The sequence below is a fragment of the Diabrotica undecimpunctata genome, chromosome 5 (genome assembly GCF_040954645.1).
Source record: "Diabrotica undecimpunctata isolate CICGRU chromosome 5, icDiaUnde3, whole genome shotgun sequence".
Lineage (NCBI taxonomy): Eukaryota > Metazoa > Arthropoda > Insecta > Coleoptera > Chrysomelidae > Diabrotica > Diabrotica undecimpunctata.
Window position 1 is genome coordinate 141670735 of NC_092807.1, and position 26764 is coordinate 141697498.

The window sequence follows — 26764 nt, forward strand, 5'->3', positions numbered from 1 at the left end:
ACATTAGAAGATAGTACAAAAACATCATATTTGTTTCTGTTAAAAAATACTCCCAGCATCTTTTTGGAGACTTTATGCTATTACGAAATTGGAATCTTAGCCAGGAACAGGAATCTAGCAAATATCCTGTTAGAAATGAACCACAATTATTAAGTAAACCTTTATCCAATTTAACCTCTGATTTTTAAACCTTTATCCAATTTTTGAAAGGGTATATCACTTTCTCAATTATTGATTTTTATCTAAATAGTGGAGTGGCCATTATATCTGATCTATTAAGCTGTACGATAACGCTTTTAACATTAAAATAGTTCTATAATGCTAAATTAATGGCAACAATTCACGATTTCTTTATGGTAATAATACGAAGTACCAAAACTGAGTCAAAATTTCAGTGTAAAGCTTATAATCAGAAACTAATACAAACTTAGACTTACACCTAGAACTAATGCAAAGAACTTAAAAAAGCGAATTAGTAAGTATAAGTGATCCAAATATAAATATCAGCAACATGAAAACACTTACCTTGCATTTACAAGATCCATCATTATTACATTTGCAAAGGCCGTCTTTACACTGTTCTCCGTCAGTGCCGATGGGATCGCAATTACATTTTTTGCAGTTGGGATAATCATAGTAGCCGAAACTACACGAACTACATTTTTTACCTTCAAACCCGATCTTGCAAGTACAAGTTCCTGTGTTGGTGTTACATTGTTGACTAGAAGTACCAGTAATTGAGCAATTACAATGCTAAAATAATTAGAATGTGTTAATATTATTAGTACCACATATATTTAGTTAATTACAGTGGCAGTTACCGCTGAGAAAAAGCTATATTTTAGAATAAAGATGATTATGTTGTATTTGGTCCGGTCTTACAAATTTAATACCGTCCTATTAGCATATTATCATATGCATCAACGAGCTTTCAATTAAAAATAAAAATTAGAATTCTAAGCATTACTGTAATAATTAATTCACTTGCTAAATGAATATATTGATAAAGAAGAAGTAAGCATCTAAAAAAGAACTGTTAAAAAGAAAAGAGAAATGTTTTTGAAGTTATACTTCTATACGCACGGTCGGCGTTGGAAATTTGCACGGGAGTGAATCTGTGAAACCATTGTACAATGTAAGATAATGAGTAAGAGAGAGACATAAGATATATTTTCTCTCTCTTCCGCTCTCTAGAATAAAAATGTTCCTTTTGTATATATATTTAATATTATAAATATATTATATTATATATAATACTATATATATAATATAATATATATTAATATTATTATTTATGTTATATGTTTTGTATTATTTATTAAATGTTCATAATTATTTTAGGCTTTTGTATTTCAAAATAATCACTGTATGACAGACAACTGTCAATTTTGAAATCCGTTAGTATCATGTCTAATTGGCAAATCTTTTACGTGTTTGGTTCATACGCTGGTGTACGTGAGTTCGAATCCCAATATGAATTTCCTTTTTTATTTTTGAAATATTTAAAATCCTCACGTTAATGTTATTAAATATATGTAATATACGCAAAAATGCTAAATTTTAAAATAAAATGAAAATTTACAACATAATCCGAGTTTTTATTTTTATCTTCGTAAAGTAAGTATATTGGCAGTTTTAAATACTTATGAATATTGTATTTTAATTTGTATTGTATTATTATATTGAATTATGTTGCAGTGTATTGTATTGTAATTTTTATATTAATAACAAAATAAACAATGAATTTTACTGCAGAGTATGTGTAAAAATTTTTTTTTGCATTCAACTCCTTTTATACATATATGAAAATAAAAATATATATTTTCATTAACATATTGATACAATCCTTCATTTACTATACTCCTATTACAGGTCAAATGTTTATATACAGCAAACGATGCACCATATACCTATATACCTAATTATTTTTCTCTTTCTGCTCTCTCTTACCTATAGCATTAAATATGTAATGATTGTGCAGATTGACTCCTATATAAATTTTTAACGGCGAACGCGTGTATAGAAGTATAACTTCTACCGGCAGTCCCACTGGGGACTGCCCACCCGTTTTTTGTTTATTTAAAACACTTATTCCACATCAACCACGCAGGGTTATTACTGGGATGACAAACACAATAGTTTTAATGAATATGTACATTAAATAGTATAATACAATTTTATATCTCTTAAATATTTTAATAAATTTAAATTTTTATCTGTCAGGATGGATTGGAGGTCCTCTGAAATTAAATGCATTCTTCTTTGATTTTGGAAACATGGGCAGTAAAGCAGGAAGTGTTTCACTGTCAACTAAGTGGGGCAGTTGTTGCAAATTGGTGGTGGATCTTTACTGATTAAACATTTGTGTATGACAGCAGTATGACCAATTCTTAAACGGTTTATAATTACTTGTTCTCGTCTACCTGTGGGTTCAAAAGAGCTGTTCACCTTTGGACTCATTGGGTTTAATTTGGTTGCTGAATTTTCCCAGTAATTTTGCCAAATGTTATTGCAATGAACTTTAATCAGATGTTTCATGTCACTATAAGGATATTTTGTAATTTTTGTAGTATCTTCTAAATTGATACGGCTTGTAGTTGCTAGTTGATCTGCTTTTTTATTTCCCCAGATTCCAGTGTGCGATGGTACCCAAATAAAAGCTGCGTCCTTTCCCATGGAATGAAGTATTTCTAATTAATTTTTATTGCTTGCATAATGGGATTTGTTGTACAAATTTGCTTTAATTTCAATAATGCATTATGTGAATCTGTAATGATGACGCACTTTATCGTGTTACTCGTTTTGAAAAGGCTTTTAATATAGCTGTGAAAGTTAAGGCTTTTAATATAGCTGTGATCTCGCCTGTAAGTATACTATAATTTGTAGGTAAGTGTATGCTGTAGGAGTTTTCTTCATCAGCATAGTAAGCAGCAACATGTCCATCTGGGGTTTTAGAGGCGTCGGTAAATGGTAAAATTAAACGGACATTTGTTCAACAAATTAGATACAATACTGTCCTCTCACTTTTAAATATTTCGTAATAAGGCAGGCAACAACTAGTTTTGTACGACTGGTTCAATTCTCAGTTGACCAGTGAATTCCTGCCACACATGACTTGGCACATTACAATGGCATAGGATGTGTGTGGCAGTCTCTTCTTCTTTTTTGCATTTTCTATACCATGGTTCATTCACCTTACCTATTTTGTATAGGTGTTTTTTTTAAACAATAATATCCAGCCACCATTTCGCATTTCGGTGACCGTTTTATTGTGATTCATCAAGTGCCAGAGTTCTTAATCAATAAGCTTACTTTTGATTATTTTTTTGTTTGGATTTTACCTTGAGCTACTGTCTTAGGCTTACAAAGATTTCTCTCGATCCTTGTTTTACCAACAAATCTGCTCGTTTATTCCCCGTTCATTTATGACCCGGTACCCATACTAAATACAATTTGTTGTCTTTTGTCAGGTTGTTAAGGAAATCTTTGCAGTTCCTCGACAGTTTTGATTTTGAGGTGAGAATTTTTACGGTCAGAACAACCGCTTGGATATCTATATACAGTTAAGTCCATGGTTTTTTACCCGTGCGTTATCATTTAAAGTTTACGAAATAAGTCGGAGATTTACTTCACACAACAGCAAGTGACAGAAAGTGGCTACTGCTCCTATCACGGATTACATTATAAAATTTGATGTAATATAAATAACTTCTAAATGCAAAAACAGGACAGAAAATAAACAGCAAAAGTTCAACCAACTGACAGCCCCAAGTGAACAAACCAGAAACGTCACAAATTTTACTTAAAATCTGAAAACGTCCTCAAGCGTCTTTTTTGTACTTTCGATGTCTCTTCGATGTACTGAGAACGTTCATAAAAATAACATGATTGTGTCTTTACTTAATAACAGGCGATAGCTGGTTTGTATTTGGTTTCATGCGTGGAAGTCAATGATAATACATAAAAAGTATGTGCTTTATCTCGCCAAGTATTAATGACGCACGGGTAAAGAACCATCGACTCAATTGTAAATGTTGATTCTCTTTATTTTGTGGTCTCCATTCAGGATCTCATCAAAGCAGGCTACCAAAGCAAAAACTTCAGCCTGGAACACAGTTGTATAATTGACATAAGTTGTAAGATTTGTAAAAACAACATCACGTATAACCTTATTTACTAAAATTAAAAACTTATTAATGTTAGAATGATTTATGTTCTGTAGATTATAACTAATTATCGAATTTGTTTAAAGTTATTAATGTGTTTTTGCAAATTTATTATATTAAAGTATTTAGTGCTGATTACCTTGCATCCTACTCCTTCCTCGATACCCCAAGCATTATCTACGCATATTTCGCATTCAGTGCCAGTGGTCAACGGAGGACAAATACATTTGCCGTTGTTGGGATCACAAATGTGTCCTTTTTTATCACAAGGGTCACATCCTAGAAAATGAAGAAGTTAAAGGTTAATTATACTTATATAAATTTCAGTAATTTTTAATTGTAGATGAAAATATTTAACTAATACAAATTCCTATCTACTGCAATATTGATAGGAAAAATAAAATTAATGCAACAAAGTTCATGAAAAATAAAATAATTCAAAATATTTGTATGCGAATAAATAAAACAGACAGGATGTTTATATTTTAAGATTTTATAGGTCTGGGACGTCTTCTAAAATATTGTATACTTATATAAATAATTAAAAGCAAAAATAAAATATTTTAACAAGAAAAATAATTTATTAAAATAAAATAACATAAAATTGTGTTCTACAAAATCCAAAATAATGTGATAATTGTCATACAAAACTTACATAAAAAATTATAATATTTTGTTGGACCACCTCGTGAACAAACTAAACTTCTTACTCTATTAGGTGTACCTACTCTTAATAAGGCATACAAAAAATTTTGATCCAAAGTTGTCTATATGTGCTTCACAGCTTCACTTGTGCCTTGTTGTTCTATAGCGGCCCAGACATGTTCTATGCAGTTCACATATCAGGTGACCGGGCTGGTCACGCCATTCTGTCAATACCTTTATGGTATAATCTTTCGTTTACAATTCTTAATTCTATAACTACAGTAGACTCCCTCTATAACAAGAACTGAAATGGCAGACTAATTACCTCGTTATAGCCGATCTCGTTATATCAGACAACAATAATACTGTGCATACATATAAATATGTAGTTTTCTAAAACATTAGCTTCCCATAGTGAAGCCATTCGGAGCAATATAAGATCGATATAGAGCTAAAAAATATTATTTCAGGTGTTTTTGAAAAAAAAAATTGTTCACTCTCATCGTCAATGAAATACATTAAAACAAAAAAGAGTGTATTATCAATGATATACGTTAAAACAAAAAATCTGTGCTTAAATTTTTTTCCAACTACATAATGTATAAAGTGTATTTTCAAGGATAACATAAACTATTGCTTCTGTAATTGGAAGAAGTCTGTCATTTTTGAATGCTTTAAATTGTCCAGTATCATTCTATCTATCATATTTGTTAAAGACGTCAAACAGTTGTATTTATTGTACAGAAGTTTATTGCGGGCGGCAGTTAAGTTTATTGCCAGGCCGTTTAAAAAGGTATTTATTTATGGCCACAGCCGGGCCAAAAACGTAAAAAAAAACACGTTTTTCGATCTTATTTTCTCTCTTTATAACCAAATTTGTCTCGCTATAGGGGGTTATAGTTCAATAAAAATTCCACGGGACATCTAATGTACCTCATTATAAGCGAAAACTCGTAATAACCGTGTTTATTATAGAGGGAGTATACTGTATATCTCTATATCTTTGAGCAGTCATTTTAGCATTTGCCAGAATATCTAAGTCGGTGCGGCCATCAAAACAAATACCACTCCAAACGCAAATAAAGCGTTTCCCAAAAACAGTATACAACCTATAATGTTCTTTATACATCTCTCTTCTTTCCCTCCAAACCAAAATACGTCCACCGGAATTGTTAATACGAAACCTAGACTCATCTGTAAATAAACAGTTTCGCCATTAGTTGATTGTCCAGTTGGGGTGTTCTTCAGCCCGTAGTCTTTTCAATCCGCGATGTTCCCCGGTTAGTATTGGATGAGATGAACGTCAAGCCAATCATATGCAACCTTCTTCTAACGGTTTGGGTTGAAATTCTCCACCATGAACATATGAGACTACACCATAACGTGAAGCTACACTTGTCGAGTCAGAAGTGACTCACACTTGAGACTCGACTTACACTGAGGAGTAGACAGATTGAGTTCTTGTATTTCTACAGAACAAGATACTGGTACGTCATGAGTGAGGGGAGTATCGAGTTTCAAATTCTTCCCGAGAACCTCGTATTACCATTTAGTCTCCCTTCCACATTGTGGATGAACGCCCATGTTGATGTTTTTTTTTTAATTTGAGGTACCTTGTTGTGTCACCTCGGGGGAACAATTAAGGGTCTAACCACCTTCTGTTGTCTCCGGGTGCTCTTTAGAGGGCTTCGAATATACTGTCGAGAGCTCCTCTACTTAAGTCCATTTTCGGGTTATGGACTTAGAAAATATTTATCTTCGGTGTCTTGCCTTGAAAAAGGCGATATTTCTTACATGAAAATTTCTTCGTCGAAATAAAACACCAAGTTAAGTTGAAACAATTCTCAGCCACAGAGTATGGAAAATAAATGCAGGAAGCAGAGCCCCGAGAGCACTAAGCTCTCGGAGAGCCCGTGAAGGACTGCCCTGGCTGACCTGAAAATCGCCAATATTTATATGCGCTGTTCGAGCGATAAATAGGGATTTCCAGGTCAAGAGCCAATGGGAAAATTCGAGGCGGGGCGATGCGCATCGAAATGCGTACTAGTCCACAGACTATGGCATTCGATGACAGTTGTATAGATCATAAAAATGCATTTGGTTAATTTGCGAATTGTTTATTTTTCCGAGTAATTTTTTTAAACAATTTAAAAAAAAATATTTATTTTGTAAAATATTACTTTTCTCTTATTATAAGTAGAAAATATTATGAAATGATAAGTAACTTAAATATTTATGTATTATTGTCATAAATAATATCTTTTAACAATAAATTTTACAAAAAATTAATTTTTATTTAAAAGTCAAGACTATGCTTAATAATTATGCTCATTATTTTTAAAATTAATTTTTCTTACTTTATATTTAAATGGTCCAATGTGCTGAATTGTACAATAGTAAATTTTCCCCATTTTCAAAATACTGTTATGACAGATATAAACCTTAGATTTAAATATGAATTTATGATATAAATATAGAGTTGATAGTTTATACAACAGTTATAATTCAGATTTTGAAGTATATAATTACTATCGTTGAGTTTAGTATTGTAAACAAGTTGGTTTTGGCATTAAGTGATTTAAACGAAGTGTAACAATACTTAAGTGATTAAATAGTGTAATTTATTGAGTCGAATATTCAATTAGTGTTAAAAAAATAAAAAAAATTTACTTATTCTTTTATTCTCCTAAAACTATTCATAATTTAACCATCAGATGCACAGCCATAATCACTGTCGTCGCTATCCTGTCTACATCTAAAACACGTCTCGGCATTTTTGGCTTCAATAAACAAATACACTACACTAAACTCTCTCTTAACGGACACCTCTCTTCACCGGACACCTCTATACGGACGGTTTTTAAAACTAAAATCAGTCGGCGATATATGAAACTGTATGTAAATTTTCGTTACTTTTTAATATCTGTAACGACTCGGTACTTTAACTATCAATAGCCGGTATGTTATACCCGTTACTTTCGAAACTTTTAAGAGTACATCCACTCAAAGCTAACAAATATTTAAAACTAACAAAGTGAAATAGATTTTTTTTTGGTTTCTGAACCATCGTTTTGCCAATTTCTTTTCATTTATATTAAAAATAGTATATTTCTTTTCATTACAGTTGTAGTACCTAATAAAGTAATAAAATAGTGTAATATCAAAGAAACCCGGCACGCCTCTTTGGTGTTTACATGTCACCGAAAACCAACTCAAATATCTGATGAACACATTTTAGACGTCATTTTATTAATTTGTAGGAGCGTTTGCGTAAAAATTTTTGTTATTTTCGGATTAAATTTGACAATAAATTTTGCGTCTATCTGAACAACTATTATCTGAAATAATTTTAGTTTAGATGTCATACTAACAGTAGATCCCTTTTATTGGAATAATGATTAGACCAATTTACTTTCATACTTCTACTTGCACAGTAAAATATTCGTTGTTGCAATAATCCAAAACAGTCGTATATTCGTGGATATATATACTTTGTATAATTATAATTCAAAATTATGGAATTAATCTGTATATACAATTAACATATTACAATTTACATATTTAATTTTACTATTTTTATTTATAAATATACAGAGTTCATAGCAATTAATTTGATTAAAATATATTTGTACTATTTTTCAGTCAAGAAAAGTAATTGTAAAAATAATAACTATATTCCAAAAAAGTTAATAAGTATATATTTGATTTTCATATAAAAGATTAATTATTTTCTTGTAAAATTTATTTTTAAACGATAATATTTATAACTATAATACAATAAAAACAGTTGCACTGAATCCCAATATGTGGTCCTGCATTTGTAAGACACCACGTACACTTACCACAAGCGCATATTGAATATATATATTTTAATAAGCTTTCGACTATTTAAAATTATTTAAAAAAGTAAAAAAAACCTTTTGTTCGTTCCGATTATGGCCAATATATACATATAACTACAACTCAGCTATATACTTACTTTCACAGCTTGTTTTGATATCACCATAGTGGTTCGGCAAGCAGCTAGTACATTGTTGACCCGTAACACCCGGTTTGCATAGGCATTTTCCAGTTTCTTTATCACAGTTAGTGTTGGGAATTGTACCATATATGTTACATTTGCATTCTGTACACACTTTGTTTTTCTTCCAGTATCCATCCTATAAATAGGAACAGTTACTAACAATACATATTCACGACATATTTATAGACTACAAAGCAGCTTACGACTCTGTGAATAGAAGAGAAATGTTCAAAGCAATAAAAGAGCTAGGAATACTCTTGAAACAGTTGTGTGTAGAGTACGAATTCAGGGGGAACTGTCTGAACTTTTTAAAACAAATAACGGGCTGCGCCAGGGAGACCCTCTCTCATGTATGCTGTTCAATCTGGTTCTGAAAAAAGTAATATGTATGTCGCAAATCACAACCATCGGTTCAATATATACTAAATTAGTGCAAGTCCTTGTCTATGCTGATTACATGAATATTGTTGGGAGAACGGAAAACCTTGTACGAAAGGCGTATGTAGCATTAAAAGAATCAACTACAAAAATGCGTTTAATAATAAACACCAACAAAACGACGTATATAAAAATAAGCACGCAACCACAAATCCTACAACCACTTGTTATAGAAAACAAAGCCATCGAAGCAGTAAACGAATTTTTATACCTGGAAAGTACCTTAACATTGAAAATAATACTACCACAGAGATAAACCGCAGAATTTACACGGAGAACAGATGCTATTTTGTGTGTCAAATTGTCAAATCCACAATTATATCGAGAAATACAAAAATAAAACTCTACAAAATAATAATACGCCCAGTCCTAAGGTATGGTTCAGATACCTAGAGTCTAACAAAAAGTAATGAAAACATGTTAGGATGTTTCAAAAGAAAAGTACTAAGGCGAATCTATGGAGCAGTGAATGATAATGGAGTGTAAAGAAGACGATAAACTTCGAAATTGATAGAATATACCCGGAACTAGATATAGTAAAACATATTAACATAAGACGTGTGAGGTGGACAGGACATGTAACGCGGATGGAATAAAATAACCCAGCTAGAAAAACGCTCCTTGATAGACCCATTGGTCAGAGAAGAAGAGGATAACATCGATGAAGACATGGATAGGGACGACTGGAGAGAAATTCTTGAGGAGGCTAGGACCCATGCAGGGTTGTAAAGCCAGAATAATGATATATATTTAACAATGCTCCAAACTAATGTGCCAGCTTGCATTGCATTCTATATAATAGATTTTAGATCTATGTATCTTGTACTGGATCTGTGGAGTGGCGCACCCAGGGGGGTTTTGGGGGTTAACCTTCCCCCTTCCCCAGGGCACTATTCCGACACTGTTAATTATAAATTTTAAGGACTCAAAATAATGGAGGTAGCCTAAAAAAATTTCGGTGCCCAACCAAACCCCCCTCAGGAAAATTCTAGGTGCGCTACTGGATCTGTGTATGGTCTATTGGACTCTAGCGTTTTCTTTGACGAATTTGATCGCAATCTGATGAAAACAAACTATAATAAAGTAGATTTTTCAAAGAAAGTTTTTTACATTCTATACATATAACTATGTATATATAACTATATACTGTAACAACCTAAACTTAGGCATACTCATGATAATCAGATAATTGGAATAATATTTGGACTACTTACCTCACATGAATTACATTCATTTCCTGTATAATGTGGCTTACAGAAGCAAGCTCCTGTGGTCTGATTGCAAGTTAGAAATTTCGATCCGTCAGGGTCACAGGTACAAGCTATAATAAAAAAGGATTTTAGATTAATTCTTTAAAAAAGTATTTTAGTTTTAGTAACCAAACAATTGATTTATAGGCTTATAGAAAATAGGCGTTTTTGAATTTGAATAATCTTTGTTATTCTAGGTGGAATCTGTCGAAAAGCAGACCATAATGGACATTTTCCATATGAGTCTAGTTTTTTGCTGGAATCTAAAAAAAATCGAAAGTTTTTGCTTTTTTCGCCCATACTTTCGCCTATAACTTTTAGCAGGTCTTAATAGTTGACTAGCTAGAAATTGAAAAATAGCTGTCTTTCTTTTTAATTCGTTTTTCTCTGTTTCGCTCATAATAATTTTAAAATAATAACTTTTATATAATAAAATAAAATTGACTTTGCAATCAATATAGGCCAGGGAGCGTCGAAGATTTTTTACGCGCATAATAAATCTGAGACATACCCGTAAAGATCGTAGGAAGTTAGAACTGCGGAGGAAAAGTTTTTTAAGTCACTATTCGTTTGAGGTTCGAGAAGCCAACTTCAGCTACGAACGTGGTTCCAGTGGGGAGGGTGTTTTGCGTTCTATGTAAGTATATTGCGTTCTATGTAAGTAAAGTCGGTTCGCTATATTTACGCGGGTTTCGGATTAACAAAATTATGCTAATGACCCATTGATAACCAGTTGCAGTAAACGACTTCCCAGAAAATTAGGTAAAAACTGCATTAATGGTCATATTTTAAAATACATTAAAATAACATTAGGGTAGGTATAAATTTGTTACAATATTGCAGTTGAATTGATTCTTTGCCAGTGTTGACATTGTATGTTTGGTGGAAATATTTAAAAATGCCTAAACCGTGTGTTAGATGTAGATAGTCTAATTTGTAGTGTACATAAGTATTTTACGGATGAAAAAGAAAATGGCGGTCCTTTAAAATCGGTAATGTCTGTTCAACAACGCGTATGTGATGCTCTAGGAATTAGTGAAACCAAACTAAGAGGAGTATTACAAAATCGCAATAATGAACGGCCGAAAGAAGATCACCGAAAAACTCGCCTATCATTGAAAACGAAAGATATTCCAGATGGAAAAAAATTTGAAATTCGTGATACCATTTATCGAATGCGAGCCAACAAGGAACATGTGACCTTAAATACAATTCTCTCGGAATTAAAAGATAGAAAATTTGACGAAATTTGGCAGAACAAGTCTATGGCAAGTGATACATAATTTGGGTTTCAAATTTCAAAAGGAGAATAACAGAAAAGCCCTTTGTGAAAGAAGTTCTGTTGTGCATAAAAGAATTAACTTTCTAAGAAAATATTCTAAATTAAAAGAAGAAAGGGCAAATTTTATATATTTAGACGAAACATGGATATTTTCTAGGGGTGCAACCAAGAGAATATGGCAAGATGATAACGTAAAGTCTATCAAACATACTGATGGAGAAGGGAAGCGACACATAATTTTTCATGCAGGAGGGAAATCGGGTTTTATAGAAGGTGCTGATTTAATATTTTCATCTAAATCAAAATCAAGTGACTATCACGATAATATGAACACAGAAATGTTTGTAAAATGGTTACATGAAAAACTTCTCCCAGGTTTAAGTGAGCCCAGCGTAATTATTTTAGGCAATGCACCTTACCACTCTGAAGTATTAAACAAAAGTCCAACGAATTCTTGGACTGTTAATAAAATTAAAGAATGGTTGACAAAGGAACATATACCATTTACACAACATATTTTAAAATCAGAATTATTACGCTTGGCAAATATCCACGCAAAACCAAAAACCTTTGTTGTGGATGAGATTATTGAAAGTTGCGGTCATCAAGTTTTACGTCTGCCACCGTATCATTGCCAGTTGAATCCCATCGAATATATATGGGGAATAGCAAAACAATATTATGACAACCATATTGGGCCTAATGGTTATAGCGACGACGCAGTTCGGGAAACTTGGCGAAAGGCACTTTCAATTGTAACTCCAGTGTGGTGCAACTGTATATTCAAGTGCGAGAAACTAATAGAAGATTGGTGGACTCGTGAAAATAAAATAAACGAAATAAGTCCAATCATAATAACAATTAATGGTGATGACAGTGATGATGATGAAGATTATGATATTTTTGATGATAATGACTGATTTTCATTTTTATTGGCAAGTTAAATTTTTTTATTTTTCATTAGAAATTCTCTCCATGGAACAAATATACATATTTTCCATATTTTCTGTGTGAAGTGTAATATAAAATTATTATTAGGTTTATATTAGCCACATTAGACTCCTTTAATGAAGTTATTCTCCTTATTATACTGTCAATTATATAAAAGATTTTCCATTATTATTTAATTAAAAAAAGTTATGGATTATTTTTCATTTCATTTGACCAGTTGATATTTCCCCAAAGAGCAGGTAATTAAAACTGGGTACTTACAATAAAATTTTTAATCCGAAACCCGCGTAAATATAGCGAACCGACTATATATAACGTTGCGTACTAGTATTGAAGAAAATATACCGGCATATGTTTCTACGTTTCTGACTACATTCTAAACTAATTTGTTTTAAGTTGATTTGTATACATTAATACATTTTGCTGACTTGTCTCATAATATTTTGTTATCACTCATTATTTTTTACTTTTAATTTTCTATTTCTCTTGTGATCTTTTGGGGTTTTTTTATGTCATGAACATTCTCCTAACGTCCCATATTCTAATCTTAATAGCTTTATACCTTTTCACTTTAGAGTGGATCCTAATTTTCCTAACGTTCCGAAGTGTTCTAGTGGTTGGAACATTTTTCTTCTTCTTTTTCCTTTCTCCTCTTTATAAGCAATTCTGATTGTTCATTGGCGGATTAATACCTCTGTGGAAGGTTGTCACTCAATCTTTTGCGCGGTCGTCCGATATTTCTTCTACCGATTGGTGACTTATCTCTTGCTATTTTGACGACACAGGTCTCCTCCATTCTGCTTATGTGGTTATTCCATTATTTTCTCTATTTTGTATCCATTCTTTTATACACTGTACGTTACATTTTCTTCTAATCTCTTCACGTCTCTTTCGATCTGTCAGCGGGTTTCCTGTAATTCTTTTCAGTACTCTCATTACTGCCGTTTCCAGTAGCCTTTGCGTTGTCTCTGTGTCGGGTCTTGTTTCTGACTCATATGTCATTATTGATCTTATACTGGCTTTATAAATTCTTGACTTCATCTCGGTGTTAAGGGTAATCTCAGACACAGTGTGTCTGTTTCGCCATATTGTGTCATTAAGGCATTCTGCCAGTCTATTTGCTTTTTGTACTTGATCTCTCACTTCTTTGTCCAGGTCTCCATAGCTAGACAGTGTATTTTATTTCCTTTACTTGCTTAATAATGATGCCATCAATTTCTATTTTACATCTGGTTGGTTCTTTGCTGACTACTATTGTTTTGGTTTTCTGAGATGAGATTGACATATTAAATTCTTTTGCTCTTATGTTAAATCTGCGGACCAGTCTTTGCAGACTATCTTCATCTTGAGCTATCAATATTTCGTCGTCTGCGTAACAAAGTATTTTGATTTCTTTGTTTCCCACTCTGTATCCTCTTCCTTTGTTAATGCTTTTGAGGATTTCATCCATGATCAAATTAAAGAGCACTGGGCTCAATGAATCTACTATCTAATGGAGCAAACTAAAAGTTCTTGTATCAGGAAATTGGTTTCTTCCTCATAATAAAGTATAAACTGATAAGATTACTAGTAGCTATCATAGATGAAGTTGTAGAATTAACATAACTATTTAAAATAGAAAAAAAAAAACACAACTGGTGTTATGGCTTTAACTAAATAAATATGAGATAGATTTGAAAGGAATCATTCATTTAAATATCAATTTATAGATACAATAAGTGACAAGATACACCTTTATAAAAAATGGCAAGAGCACTTCAACATATTATACAAGCCCTACTTTATACATCAGCAATACCATCATTAACGTAACGAAGAAATATATACTCGGTCTTTGATAAATTCTTGTCAATTGTCAATTTATTGACAGATATTCTTTTTATTTTTTACTCTTAATCTAATGTCTGTATTTTGTTAGTTATTTTTCATGAAAGTCTTTGATAAATTCTTGTCAATTGTCAATTTATTGACAGATATTCTTTTTATTTTTTACTCTTAATCTAATGTCTGTATTTTGTTAGTTATTTTTCATGCAGTCATGACTAGAACCGAATTGATCGAGAGTAGTGAATCGATTGAAGAACCTCTATTTCGTGACGCTACCCGTGACGCCTTCTTGGAGTTGTCTTCTTTAAGTTGTCCATCTATTCTTACTTCCATTTTGTTGTTTTGGTAGGTGTTTTTGATAGTTTTACAAGGGGAACTTCTCTATTATACAGAAGATAGATTACATCTTTGAGTCTTACTCTGCCAAACGCTTTCTTTAGGTCAATCAGACACAGAAATACTGGTTTATTATACTCTAGTCAAGTGATTTCTCAGTAATATGCTTTATAACTAATATTGCATCTGTACACGATCTTCCACTATGAAAACCCTGTTGTTCATCTGCTAAACTTATCCTCTGATTTATTAGCACTTGTAAAATTTTAGTTGTAAGTTTTAGCGTAGTATATAACAAGTTTATAACTCTGTATTTTTCTGGCTACTTTTTATCTCCTTTTTTGAATAGTAGAATTAGTTCGCTCGTTCCCCATTTTTCCGGTATTTTATTGTGTTTTAAAGTTTTATTAATTAATGTTGTTAATTGTTCTGTCATTGCTGCTCCACAATATTTCAGTAATTCGTTTGGTATCCCGTCTTTACCTGCTGCTTTTTTGTTCTTCAGGTTTTTCCGAACTTCCTGTACATTTATATTACGTTCTTCATTTGTAGTAATTTCTAGTGTTTTCGGTTCTAGCATCGTTTGTTCTTCCTCTGCATAGAGCTTTTTTAGGTAGTCAATCCACGTATCCTTTTCTAGGTGTTTTGGTTCCATTAGTTCCTTTACTTCCGTTCTTTGACCTCTTATGAAGCGCCATATTTCATCCATTCCATACCAGTGATCATTTTTTATTTTTCTTATAAGTGCATGTGTTTCATTTCTAATTGTCTTGTAATTATGGTATGCATCTTGTGTTTTGGTTGACATGTATTTCAGGTAAGCTTTTTTCTTTCCTTTGCATTTTTCCTTAGCTTTTGTATAAAACCATGGAGTTCTTCACCTTGGGAACGATTTATTTTTATTTATATTTGTTTCACCAAGAACTTCCTTGGTATAGGCTAAGATATTAGACTTAATTTTTGTCCAGCTTTTTTCGACTCCATCATTTTCTGTGATATATGTGCTTTTTTCGGTTATTCTTTTTTGGAATAGGTATCTTGTGGAGTCATCCTGTAAGCTTTCGACTTTTATCTTTATGGTATATTCTGGTGTTTTGTTATCACTTATATGTATTTTCATTCGGATTTTGCACATTACCCATTTATGATCGCTTCGCATAGATCTTTGTCCTCTACGGTTTTTAAAAGTGTATTTGTATTGATCTTTGTGAGGGAAAAATGTATTATTAATACGCATTTCGTTTATGCTGCAGAGGTCCGTTAGAAGGTCTCCGTTTTTATTTCTGATATTTTCATTATATCGCTGTTTTATTCCTGGAACTATATCATTGTCAACACGGGCGTTAAAGTCATTTGGAGTCTCGTTTATTACAGTTTGAAGGTGTTCGTAGAAGTTTTCCCATGTGATGGTATCTGTTGTTCTCTGGTGCATCATATTCAGAGGTTTGACATCCAGTTTAACTTTTGCACTTACTATTCTTTCAGAGATATATTTATATTCTTGTACTTGGTGTAAAAATTTTCTGTGTAATAACAGGGCGACTCCTTCTTTGGCTCTGGTTTCTTTCGCAACACCACTGTAAATCATCAGATAGTCATCAAGCATAATTTGACCTTTTCCTTTTTTCTTCGTCTCTTGTAGTGCACATTATGTCTATATTTTTTTCTACAAGCTCTTTTGTAATTCCCTGCTCTCTTGTGTTTGGAGACTTTACGTTCCAAGTAACAATGCTTGGTTGGAACATAATTACCTTAATTATTACGTACCTAGAGCCAATTGAAGATATTTTCTATGTCGAAAGTCATAACCAAATTAAGGATCCTAATTCACTTGTAGATCAGTTTTTATATTGTAAAAATATGCAAATGCAAAATTAACTACTTGCATTAAGATTCAGATATAGTCTGGTTAAATAAACCTATTACCTTTTTTTAACGTTGTTCCCAAGCGTTATATAATTATTCCGCGAATCGTTTACTATTCATTTTATGTCCATATGACTAAAGATATCCTCTTACAATTATAATAATTAAGATGCAGGCGGCAATAACTACATCGACAATCAAAAGCATGATCAAAATTCGTACGCTTTTATTATACATTATTTATGGCGCACATGCAAATTAAAAATCATAATCACAGTGATAATATTTTAAGTTATGAATCGAGCACACACTTCCTGGCCCACCCTGACTGAAATCGATTCCAGCTCAATTATCATACGCCTTAAGATCTTCACGAGTGATCTCAAAGACATGCGATACCGATTCTTTAGATCACGCCTTCGTTGCCGGTATTCTCTTCCTTCCCTCTTCGTTAGTGCTTGAAACGATTTCATCTAGTGGAGTTACCTTATTCTAATTAAAGATGCTATCAAGAATGATATAGACAGAGAGTGTTTGCACCGAACTAGTAGCGGTGTTGAGTTCAGTTGTTTCAATATATTAACCTAGAATTTATTTGCACGTTTATTAATGTACGCAACATCAGTTTGTTGATAATTCTGATAGTTAGAACAGAACTTTTAAAAATATTCATGAATTTATTTTAAATAAAGAGCAAATACGTTTAATAATGTAATATTAATATACATTTTGTGTCATTATTTGCAGTGAAGATTAATGTCAAAAAAAGATAGAATTCGTTTAAATTGGTATTTTTCTTCTTCTTCCTTCTTGTATGTAGGCTTTAAAGCCTGTTTCTTCTTCAATTTTAGCCTCTTAATTTGTTTAAATTATCGCATCATCTTTTTCTTGGTCTGCCAATACTTCTTCGTCCATTTGGTGACTTATCTGGTGCTATTCGTTCTATCCTATCCTCTGCCATTCTACTAATATGTTCGTTCCACTCCTGTTTCCGTTTGGTCGCCCATCCATTTATGTCTTCTATATTGCATGCTCTTCTTATGTTTTCGCTTCTCTCCCTATCCAACAGACTTTTCCCTGAAATTCGTCGAAGTATTTTTATCTCTGTTGTTTCTAGTAGTCGTCTCGTTTTAGATGTGTCAAGTCTTGTCTCCGCCGTGTATGTTAATATAGGTCTAATTGCTGCTTTATAGATTCTTGTTTTTGTGTCTTGTCTTAGGTGTTTGTTCTTCCAGATTGTGTCATTAAGAGATCCCGCAGCATTACTTGCTTTTAAGCTTTGTTGTAGTACTTCTTCTTCAACATCTCCGTAACTAGTTATATATATATATATATATATATATATATATATATATATATATATATATATATATATTCTCAAACCTTGCTTCTTGCTTTATTATTTTCCCATCAATTTCGATTTTACATCGTAGTGGGTATTTAGATGTTGTTATACATTTGGTTTTTTCTGCTGATATCATATTGTATTTCTTGGCTGTTATGTTGAAGATGTGTGTTAATCTTTCTGTAAACATTCTGTAACCATGATCTTTACGCACTGCTTGTATTATTTATTATATTAAAGATTATTATATTAAAGTCCATTATTATATTAAAGAGAAGTGTTAGTTTTCCATTTATCTTTGCCTGTATTCGATTATGGAAGTAGATGTTTTCGATGGTTTGTATAATATTGATTGGTATGTTTCTTTTATACAGTAGGTGTAAGATGTCTTCGACTTGGATGCGATTGAAAGCCTTTGTCAGGTCTATAAAACATAGATATGCTGGTTTATTGTACTCGATGACCTTTTCTCTGGTTTATCTTGGTACAAATACGGCGTCTACGCAGGATCTTCCGGATCTGAATCCTTGTTCATTTGATAAAGTTGCTAGTTTATCGATTTTGTTGGTTAGGACTTTTGTGGTAAGCTTAAGTGCGGTGTTCAGTAGATTTATATATCTATAATAATTGTTGGGGTCTTCTTTATCTCCTTTCTTAAACATTGGTATTATTATATTGTTTCTCCATGGGTCTGGTCTCTTGAAGTGCAATATTAGTTTTTGAATAAGTTTTGTCATCTCTAGGGTTATACTTTCTCCTCTGTGTTTTAGAAGCTCGTTGATTACTACATCTGGTCCTGGTGACTCTCTATTTTTAAGTGAATTTATGGCTATCTCTACTTCTTGAAAACTGATTTCTATTTCGTGTCTTAATTCAGGTTATTGTGTTGATTATTATTTTCCTTTCCTTTAAATAGTATTTGTCAAAGAAGTAAAACATTAATATAAATCAAATGTCTTAAAAAAAAGCCACATACAATCATATACATAATAAGAATAGACTAGGTAAGGTATGGGTCGCTCTGTGAATAGAGGTGAAACGACAAAATATTCACTTTGCGTGGTCTAGCTATCTTTGTCGGTCCTACGTGCATGATCTACCAAACTAGTATAGATGGGAGTAATGGAACGCTGGAGGTGGGAGGTGTATTTATTATGCTAGGTGCTAAAGAGAGATAGACTACCGGTCGAGTGATCAGCGTTTCACTATTTTGCTCACGATGCCTAGTATACTCTTATTAAGTCTATGCATATAACCTTATAGTACTTCACTATTTTTCCTGCCTCTTGTCGTGGATCAACTGCCTTTTTTAACGTTTCAAAAAGAATAATTCATGTGATCCTGGCCCATCTCTTATTTCTGAGCGGTGCGAGTGGTATCTTCTCCACAATGTATGTTCTGGTCTGCCTACTTTTATTTTTTCTGGCCTGTTGAAGTTAAGTTGTTTCTTAGTTTTGCTACTTAGTTTTCTAAGTGTGTATTTTGTAATATTTCTGAGGGTATTTTCTGCCTATCAATTTCATTTGCTCTTTTCAGTTCCTTTCTTTTTTTGGGGCTTGACTTTGTTATATCCTACGGATTATACGTGGTCAGAAAATGGTGTATGATTTGTATAATAAAATCGGTGTGACATTTAATTTAAATGTGTTAAAATTTAAATCTTAATCCTTATTGCTTATAAGACTGTGCTAACTATGACGATTGTGTCATTGATTTTCTATATTCGTTGATGATATGGGAAAGTTTTTTGTTTATTACGATTGCTATTTCGTTTAGAGAAGTATCTTTTGTTCCTAAATATATATAAGTATTGTTATTTCTTGATATGAAGTAGCCTGATTCTTGCCAATGTGTTTCCTTGGCCTACTGCTAAGGAAACCCATTGGCTACTGACTCTGTCCCTTGGTTTTATATATAAATTAAAACGGTCGTTGAATATATTAGCTATGCTATAATTTCACTATTTGGGAGAGTGATTCATCGTTTAAACGCTGAATATCCTCAAATTTAAATGTACACAGCGGTCCTCAAAAACTACCCGTTTTCTCAATTGCAATTTGCATTTTCTCATAAGAAATTACACAATATATAAGTAGTATATTTATTTGTGCTTCTCTATAGAAAAATTGACCAGGAGTTGTCGTACAGTGTAGCCAATTCTTGTTCACAAGTGGTAATTATGGTCATACAAAATCTGTATTCTTCCACGCAGCGATTATTACCCTCATAAAAATACCAAAAAAACATGATTTTTTCAATAGTAAAAATTAAGCACAAAATTGTAATTAAATTAATTTTATTTATATGTTCCGTTTCGTTACATATTTAAATTTATAAAATAAAAATCGATATTTTAAAACATTATTTTTCAATCGTTTGGCAACTTTGGAATTAGCGACGGAACTCCGTTCAAATTCCGACCCACAGAAAGCCGTAAAACTGGTTTTTGCCGAGCAAGTGCCCATCAACAATCGTTCATTTACATTGGCGTTTCTGAGGGTAGTGCATGTGTTGCATTTTGTAAATATGTTTATGCGATAACTTTGTGTTATTGATAACACGTGTTATTGATAATACGAGTGTTGTAGTTTGTCGTTTTATAGTAAATTTTTAGTTATATTCTGTGATTAGTTGGTTTGAGTTTTATTGGAGTTAATCCAAAAATGTATCACATGTTCATTCAAATTGGTACAGGGTGGACAAAAATACAATACTTTTGTATCAGCTCAGCTAGAGTAATCCGAAAATTGAGACAAAATGAGGGTGTTTCATTTAAAAAAAATGACGGTGACGTCATTACTCGAAAGTAATTCACCCTGTATATTAGAATATTATTTTAAAATACGGTAAATTAAAATCAAAAATCGACGTGTTTCAGGATTATTTCTTAAACTGCTCTGTTTAGCTAAAAAAGAATTTGTTCTATACTTTACAGACACAGTGTATAATAATAAACAAATAAAATAAATATAACTATCATTTATATCTTTGAAAGTGGTCTTTGGATATAGAGATTGAAACGTCAGTAAAAACTTGTAAATAAATATATTGTGACCTATTTCGAACATTAATATTTGAAAAATATAATATAATTAACGTTAAAATAAAAGTGGGTGTACGTCACTGGATTTTCATACGTCTTTCCCCATTTCTGCGCCTTTAAACGATGAAGTACTCTCCCAAATAGTGCAATTATAGTTAATATATTAGCTAGTAACCTATCAATAAAATATGGATTTTAAATTGTCTGAATATTAAAATTATAATCATTTTAACTAAATATAATTGTTAAGACCTAAGACCCAGTTTGAGCGATTTTTAAAAACATTCATCTTTTTATATATACACTTGAATACATGTTCTTCAATGCTCAGAAGTCATGGAATATCAAACCCACATTTTACACTCAATGGGTTAAGAATGCTCTTTTAGCCATGATTAAAATCATTCCACCATTGATAATATTATAGGCACAAAAAGCCAGAAAAAAAATTTCTACAATAAAGAAATGCTTTTGGACAAAAAGGACAACGAATAATTATCTTATTATCACAATAATAATATGATGGATGATATATGTACAAGTACAAAGGTGCGCGCGCGTGTGTATCAGAGTGTTTAGATCTATGAAGATTAACGTCTAAGAAATAATACATTAATAGCTTAATTTTAAATAATAATAAAGAAAGTTATGCGTAGAAAAATAAGCGAATTATATTATATTGAAACTGCTTCTATTAATATATTAAATGCAACTTTTATGTATATGAGTAAAAAATTATTTTTCTATATCGTCGCCTTGGTGGTCAAGAGGCGTAATCCACAATTTTTATGAATCGAAGGTAAGTACGCAAGATTATTTTAAATTCGTCAAAAAATGTTGTGGTCAATGGATTTTACCCACAAATATCTCCTAGTGAGGTATTTTGTAAATTGCCAATAGGCTTAATACACATATCATAAAGCAGTCAGTAGTAGCAAGCAACATATGTCTATTGACTTTCCAAAATAAAATAATTTTTTATATCCGTCTCTCTGTTGACAAGAGGTGTATGTGGCATACGACCTTTGACTACAGTTACTTTACCTAATGATAGGGTCGTGTTAGAAATGCGACCATTATTAATCAGGAAAAATCTTTAGAATTTTTTAATCATTGCCACGTATTTTTACAGTTTAGCAGGTAGTCTTGTATTGTCTTTCGTTGTTAAACAGTTACTTACTATAAGTTATTATTTTTGAAATATTTCTGTTAATGTGTAGGAAGTGATAAAAGTAAAGAAAATAATGAGTTGCGTACGTGGAAAACGAATTCTTGCAGCAGTTTTAAATCAAGAAAACCCCGAAGGTAAGCAATTATACATAATTAATACTACATTTATGTGCAAAATACACTTAAGTAGGAGCCAAGGAAGCCCAGGGACAATCAGAACAGAGGATAAAGGAGAAAGGCTCTGTTCAATCTAGTCAACATGCCATGTACACTGAGCTTCGTAATGTTATACCAAGTACAAACTCTAAAGGTATTTGTTTAAGCTTATTTTATTTGTAATAAAAACTTGCTGTAAACATTTGAGTTGGGCCATTGGACTTTTGTTTTAATATAATATGAATCTTTTATTTTTACAGTGGATGATAAGAATATCTCACAAAAGGAATATGCAGAGCTTGGACTCCATATTCAAAAACCTGACGAATTAAATGAACTAACGAAATATGCTGATATTATTCATAATGTTTATCGCAGTTTACACTCTGAAGGTACTTATTATTATTTTGCTTATTATAGAAACTTTCCCTATTACTAATATTATAAATCTTGCATTTTACAGCTGTCTTTGAGAACTTTACAGAAAACTTATATTCAGCTTCCGAGACTGATATCCAAAAGCATGACGAATCTAATGCTCAATATACCTAACCTAATAATATTGTTATAACACTCACAGACTCTTAAAGGTATGTCTCTTATTTTTACCAATAACAACTTGTTAATCTTTTAAACCACAGCCCGACTACTTTAATCTTGTCAAATAATATGTAATGTAACTTGTTACAGGCGATGATGCGAGCACTAATTCCGATTTACCAACAGAAAATTTGAGCAGGCAGCGCCAGCGAAATCAAGAAAAGTGGAAACGGAATGCTCAAAAAAAGTTAAGGAGTTAACTGCAAATGTCACTACAAGTGCACGACTAATATTAACAGGCAAATACGGAAACAATTGTTGGCTGACTACCTAACTTTGAAAACTGAAAGAGCTAGATGGTCGTTTATTGGTAAACAAGTGACAAGTGTTCCTGTAAAAAGAAGGTACATGGGTGACAGTAATCGAACCAAACGAACCTTAGAATATTCTGTTAGTATTAATGGAAAAAACCATAGAGTCTGTAAGAAACTTTTTTTTGGGAACATACGATATTTCTGAAAAAAAAGTTCGAACTTTAGTGGAAAAGTTGGCTCCCACAGGTGTCACAAAAATAGACCATAGGGGTAAAAAAGAACCCCTAACAAAAAAAGCGATGAAGTGAAAAACTTAATTAGGGATCACATCAAATCTCTACCCGTTGTTGCTTCTCACTATTGTCGGAGCAGTAGTAAGAGAATGTACTTGCCATCTGGGCTGAGTGAAACTCGGCTCTACTTAGATTATATAGAATACTGCAGGGAGCGTAATGTAGTTCCCGAAAAAGCTAGTTTCTATAAATCTATTTTCATAAATGAATATAATTATGGCTTCCATATTACCAAAAAAATAAGTGCGACTTTTGCACTCAATACAAAAATAAGTCGATAGAAAAAAAAACAGGTGAAGAAACATACAACTTGCACCTAATACGCAAAGAAGAGGCCAGAGAGCACAAGCAAAATGACAAAGCCAAAGCTAAGTTATATTCAACATTTGAATGCTGTAGTATGGATCTAGAAAAAATACTGTTAGCACTAAGTTTACAAGCAGGACAACTATATTATTTAAAAAAACTAAAGACCTACAATTTTACATTGTATAATCTGGCTGTTAGGGAGGCTACTAATTATATGTGGCATGAAGGTTCTGGTTCAAAGGGTGCATCAAAAATCGCCACCTGCCTATGGAACTTCTTGATGTCGTTGGGAGAAAAAAAATGAAATAACCTTCTATTCTGACACTGCGTTAGGCCAGAATCGCAAATCTGTTATATCTGCAATGTTTTTGCGTGCTGTGGAACATATGCCCATTAATATCATTAATCAGAAATTTATGGAATTAGGGCACTCCGAGATGGAAGTATACACTCTGCTATAGAAGCTCGAGCTGGAAAAGTAGATGTATTCACACCAGAAGGATGATATATGGTGGCTCGTACCGCTAAAACCAGAAAACCTTACTACAAGGTTGTTAAAATGGTGCATACCGATTTTCTTGACTTTAGTCAGTAATCAGTTTAAAACAAACAAAACGATTTCTGAAAGCGGAGAAAGAGTTAAATGGCTAAATGTTAAGTGGTTTCAATATCGCAAAAGTGAACGTGCAACTATTTACTATAAATATCAACTGAGTGAGGACCACTTCCAATCTCTGAATATAAATCGATGACAACTTCGAAACCAATCCACGATAGATGTATCAAATTTATACGCAGCCAAACTCAAAATTGAGAAAGGCAAATCAAAAGCTTTGTTAGAGATATGTGAGAAAGGTAGTATTCCATCTACCTACCACGACTTCTACAAAGGTTTAGAGTTTGATGAAGATGCTACTCGTAAAAGCAGTGATACAGAAAGTGATGTAGACTAGTAAAGTCTTTATTATAACGTAAGCTCAATTTAGTTTTATTTCGTTGTTTTTTTAGAATAGTATGTAATAAATTTAAAAGTTCAATTTTTGTTTTATTTTAAACAAATATTTGTGCTGTTAATATTATCTATATAGGTATCACAAGCTTGCATAGTAAAGAATAACATTTATGTAAAAAACTATTCTAAACAAGTATTTTTTATTATGTTTAAAAGTTTCAGTTTCAAAGTATTTTAGAGGCATAATTCTTTTAACACTTACACAAATGCAACTAATTTTCAGGGCTCAATGGACGTATGACACGTAACTTAAAAAATATTTAACAGAAAATTGTAATAATTAACATACTTCTAAATAATCCTATAAAGTATGCTAGTCTAAAGTTATAGCTATAAATCTTAAAAAATGACCAAGTTATAAACAAAACAATTGAAATTTATTGGCCTAAAAATGTTTGAAAGCAAATTTCTCAGTTTCACGACATTGTGGTTTACGCCTGTTGACTACCAAGACGACGATATAAGAGATTATTAATAATAGCGTTAGCATCATTATAGTGGTGCTTCAGCCATTAAAGCCTCAACCTTATTAAGTTTTGTGAGCCATACTGTCATGTGCTTGGGTTTTTCAATTAGAAGTACGAATCTTCTCAGTATTTTGCGTCACTCCGTCTATTCATCTGAGCAGCGGCAAATGCTCAGAAACATTCTCCTGTATAGAAATATAGGACTGAAGGTGAACTTGAATAAAACGAAATATATGCAATAAATAATAAACAAGAAACCACCCAAACTATCAAAATGGGGATGAAAAATATAGAAGACATCCCAGAATTAATATATCTATGATCCCTAGAATATAAAGAAAACAACAAAAGGCAGAAATTAGCATAGAACCTAACAGGTAGCATAGAACCTACCTAGCAAATCAGCTTAAAACGAACTTTACAGACATACAAAAAGAGACTCATTTACCAGGAGAACTAAATGCTAGATCTATAAAACATTGATCAGACCAGTGCTTACGTGTGATTAAAAAAATGTTTTAAAGAAAGATTCTTCAACATAAAATATGGTAGCATCTTTTATATCAAAATATTATTTAAAAGAGGCGATATAATTTCGACATTTACCAAGCTGATCAAGCTTGAAATACTAATAGTCTAGTCGTCACAGAGTTGAGCCCTAAAGATCATCCGAACCAGCTGAAATTTGTCGAGAATTTTAATTTTGAGATCAGCTTGACATTAAAAATGTCATATCTATTGATTCAAGTAACCCATCGACAAAAATCAAGATGAATTTTAAAGGTAAAGAGTTCAGCTTTCGTATACAATTTTTGTGTTTTGCCGCAAATAAACTTAGATTTTATAAAGGTGTTAAATAAATACTTAAATTAGTATTTATTTAATTACAAGATAAATTTTTGCCATTTTTTACGATTTTAAAAAACGCAAAATTTAATGTTTTACCTTACAAATGACCGCAAGTCACGGAAAATGTCTCCAAGAAGACGGTAGGTATTGGGTGCGGTTTATAACATAAGCTTGGTTCTTTTGAAACACCTACTAGTTTAAATAAAAAAAAGTTTCAAACAATTTAGATCGCTTGTTATATGAAAGTTCAAATCCAGCGTATTTAAGATTATTTCAATTGCCCTACACTTGTTGCCAAAACTCGAAACTAAAATTTCATGTCACATAATGACGGTATTAGATTTTTGTTTTGATACAGGGCAGCGACAACCGACACGTATTTCGAGCTCCTTAGGTCTCGTCAGAACGGTATAGCCACTGCTCTGAACCAAAACAAAAATCTCTCCCGTCCTAGACAATAGTTATTAAAATAACTATATAC

General features: G+C 32.2%; 1 protein-coding gene across 1 annotated transcript in view; it reads right to left on the reverse strand.

Annotated features, from left to right (window-relative positions):
* wb (wing blister) overlaps positions 1-26764 on the reverse strand; it is a 600221-nt gene that overhangs the window by 64681 nt on the left and 508776 nt on the right. Inside the window, exons 15-18 of the mRNA XM_072533566.1 lie at positions 10488-10594; positions 8791-8971; positions 4306-4445; positions 526-753 (exon numbers count right to left, since the gene is read on the reverse strand). Of these exons, the coding sequence (XP_072389667.1) occupies positions 526-753; positions 4306-4445; positions 8791-8971; positions 10488-10594 (656 nt within the window). The remainder of the gene's footprint in view (positions 1-525; positions 754-4305; positions 4446-8790; positions 8972-10487; positions 10595-26764) is intronic.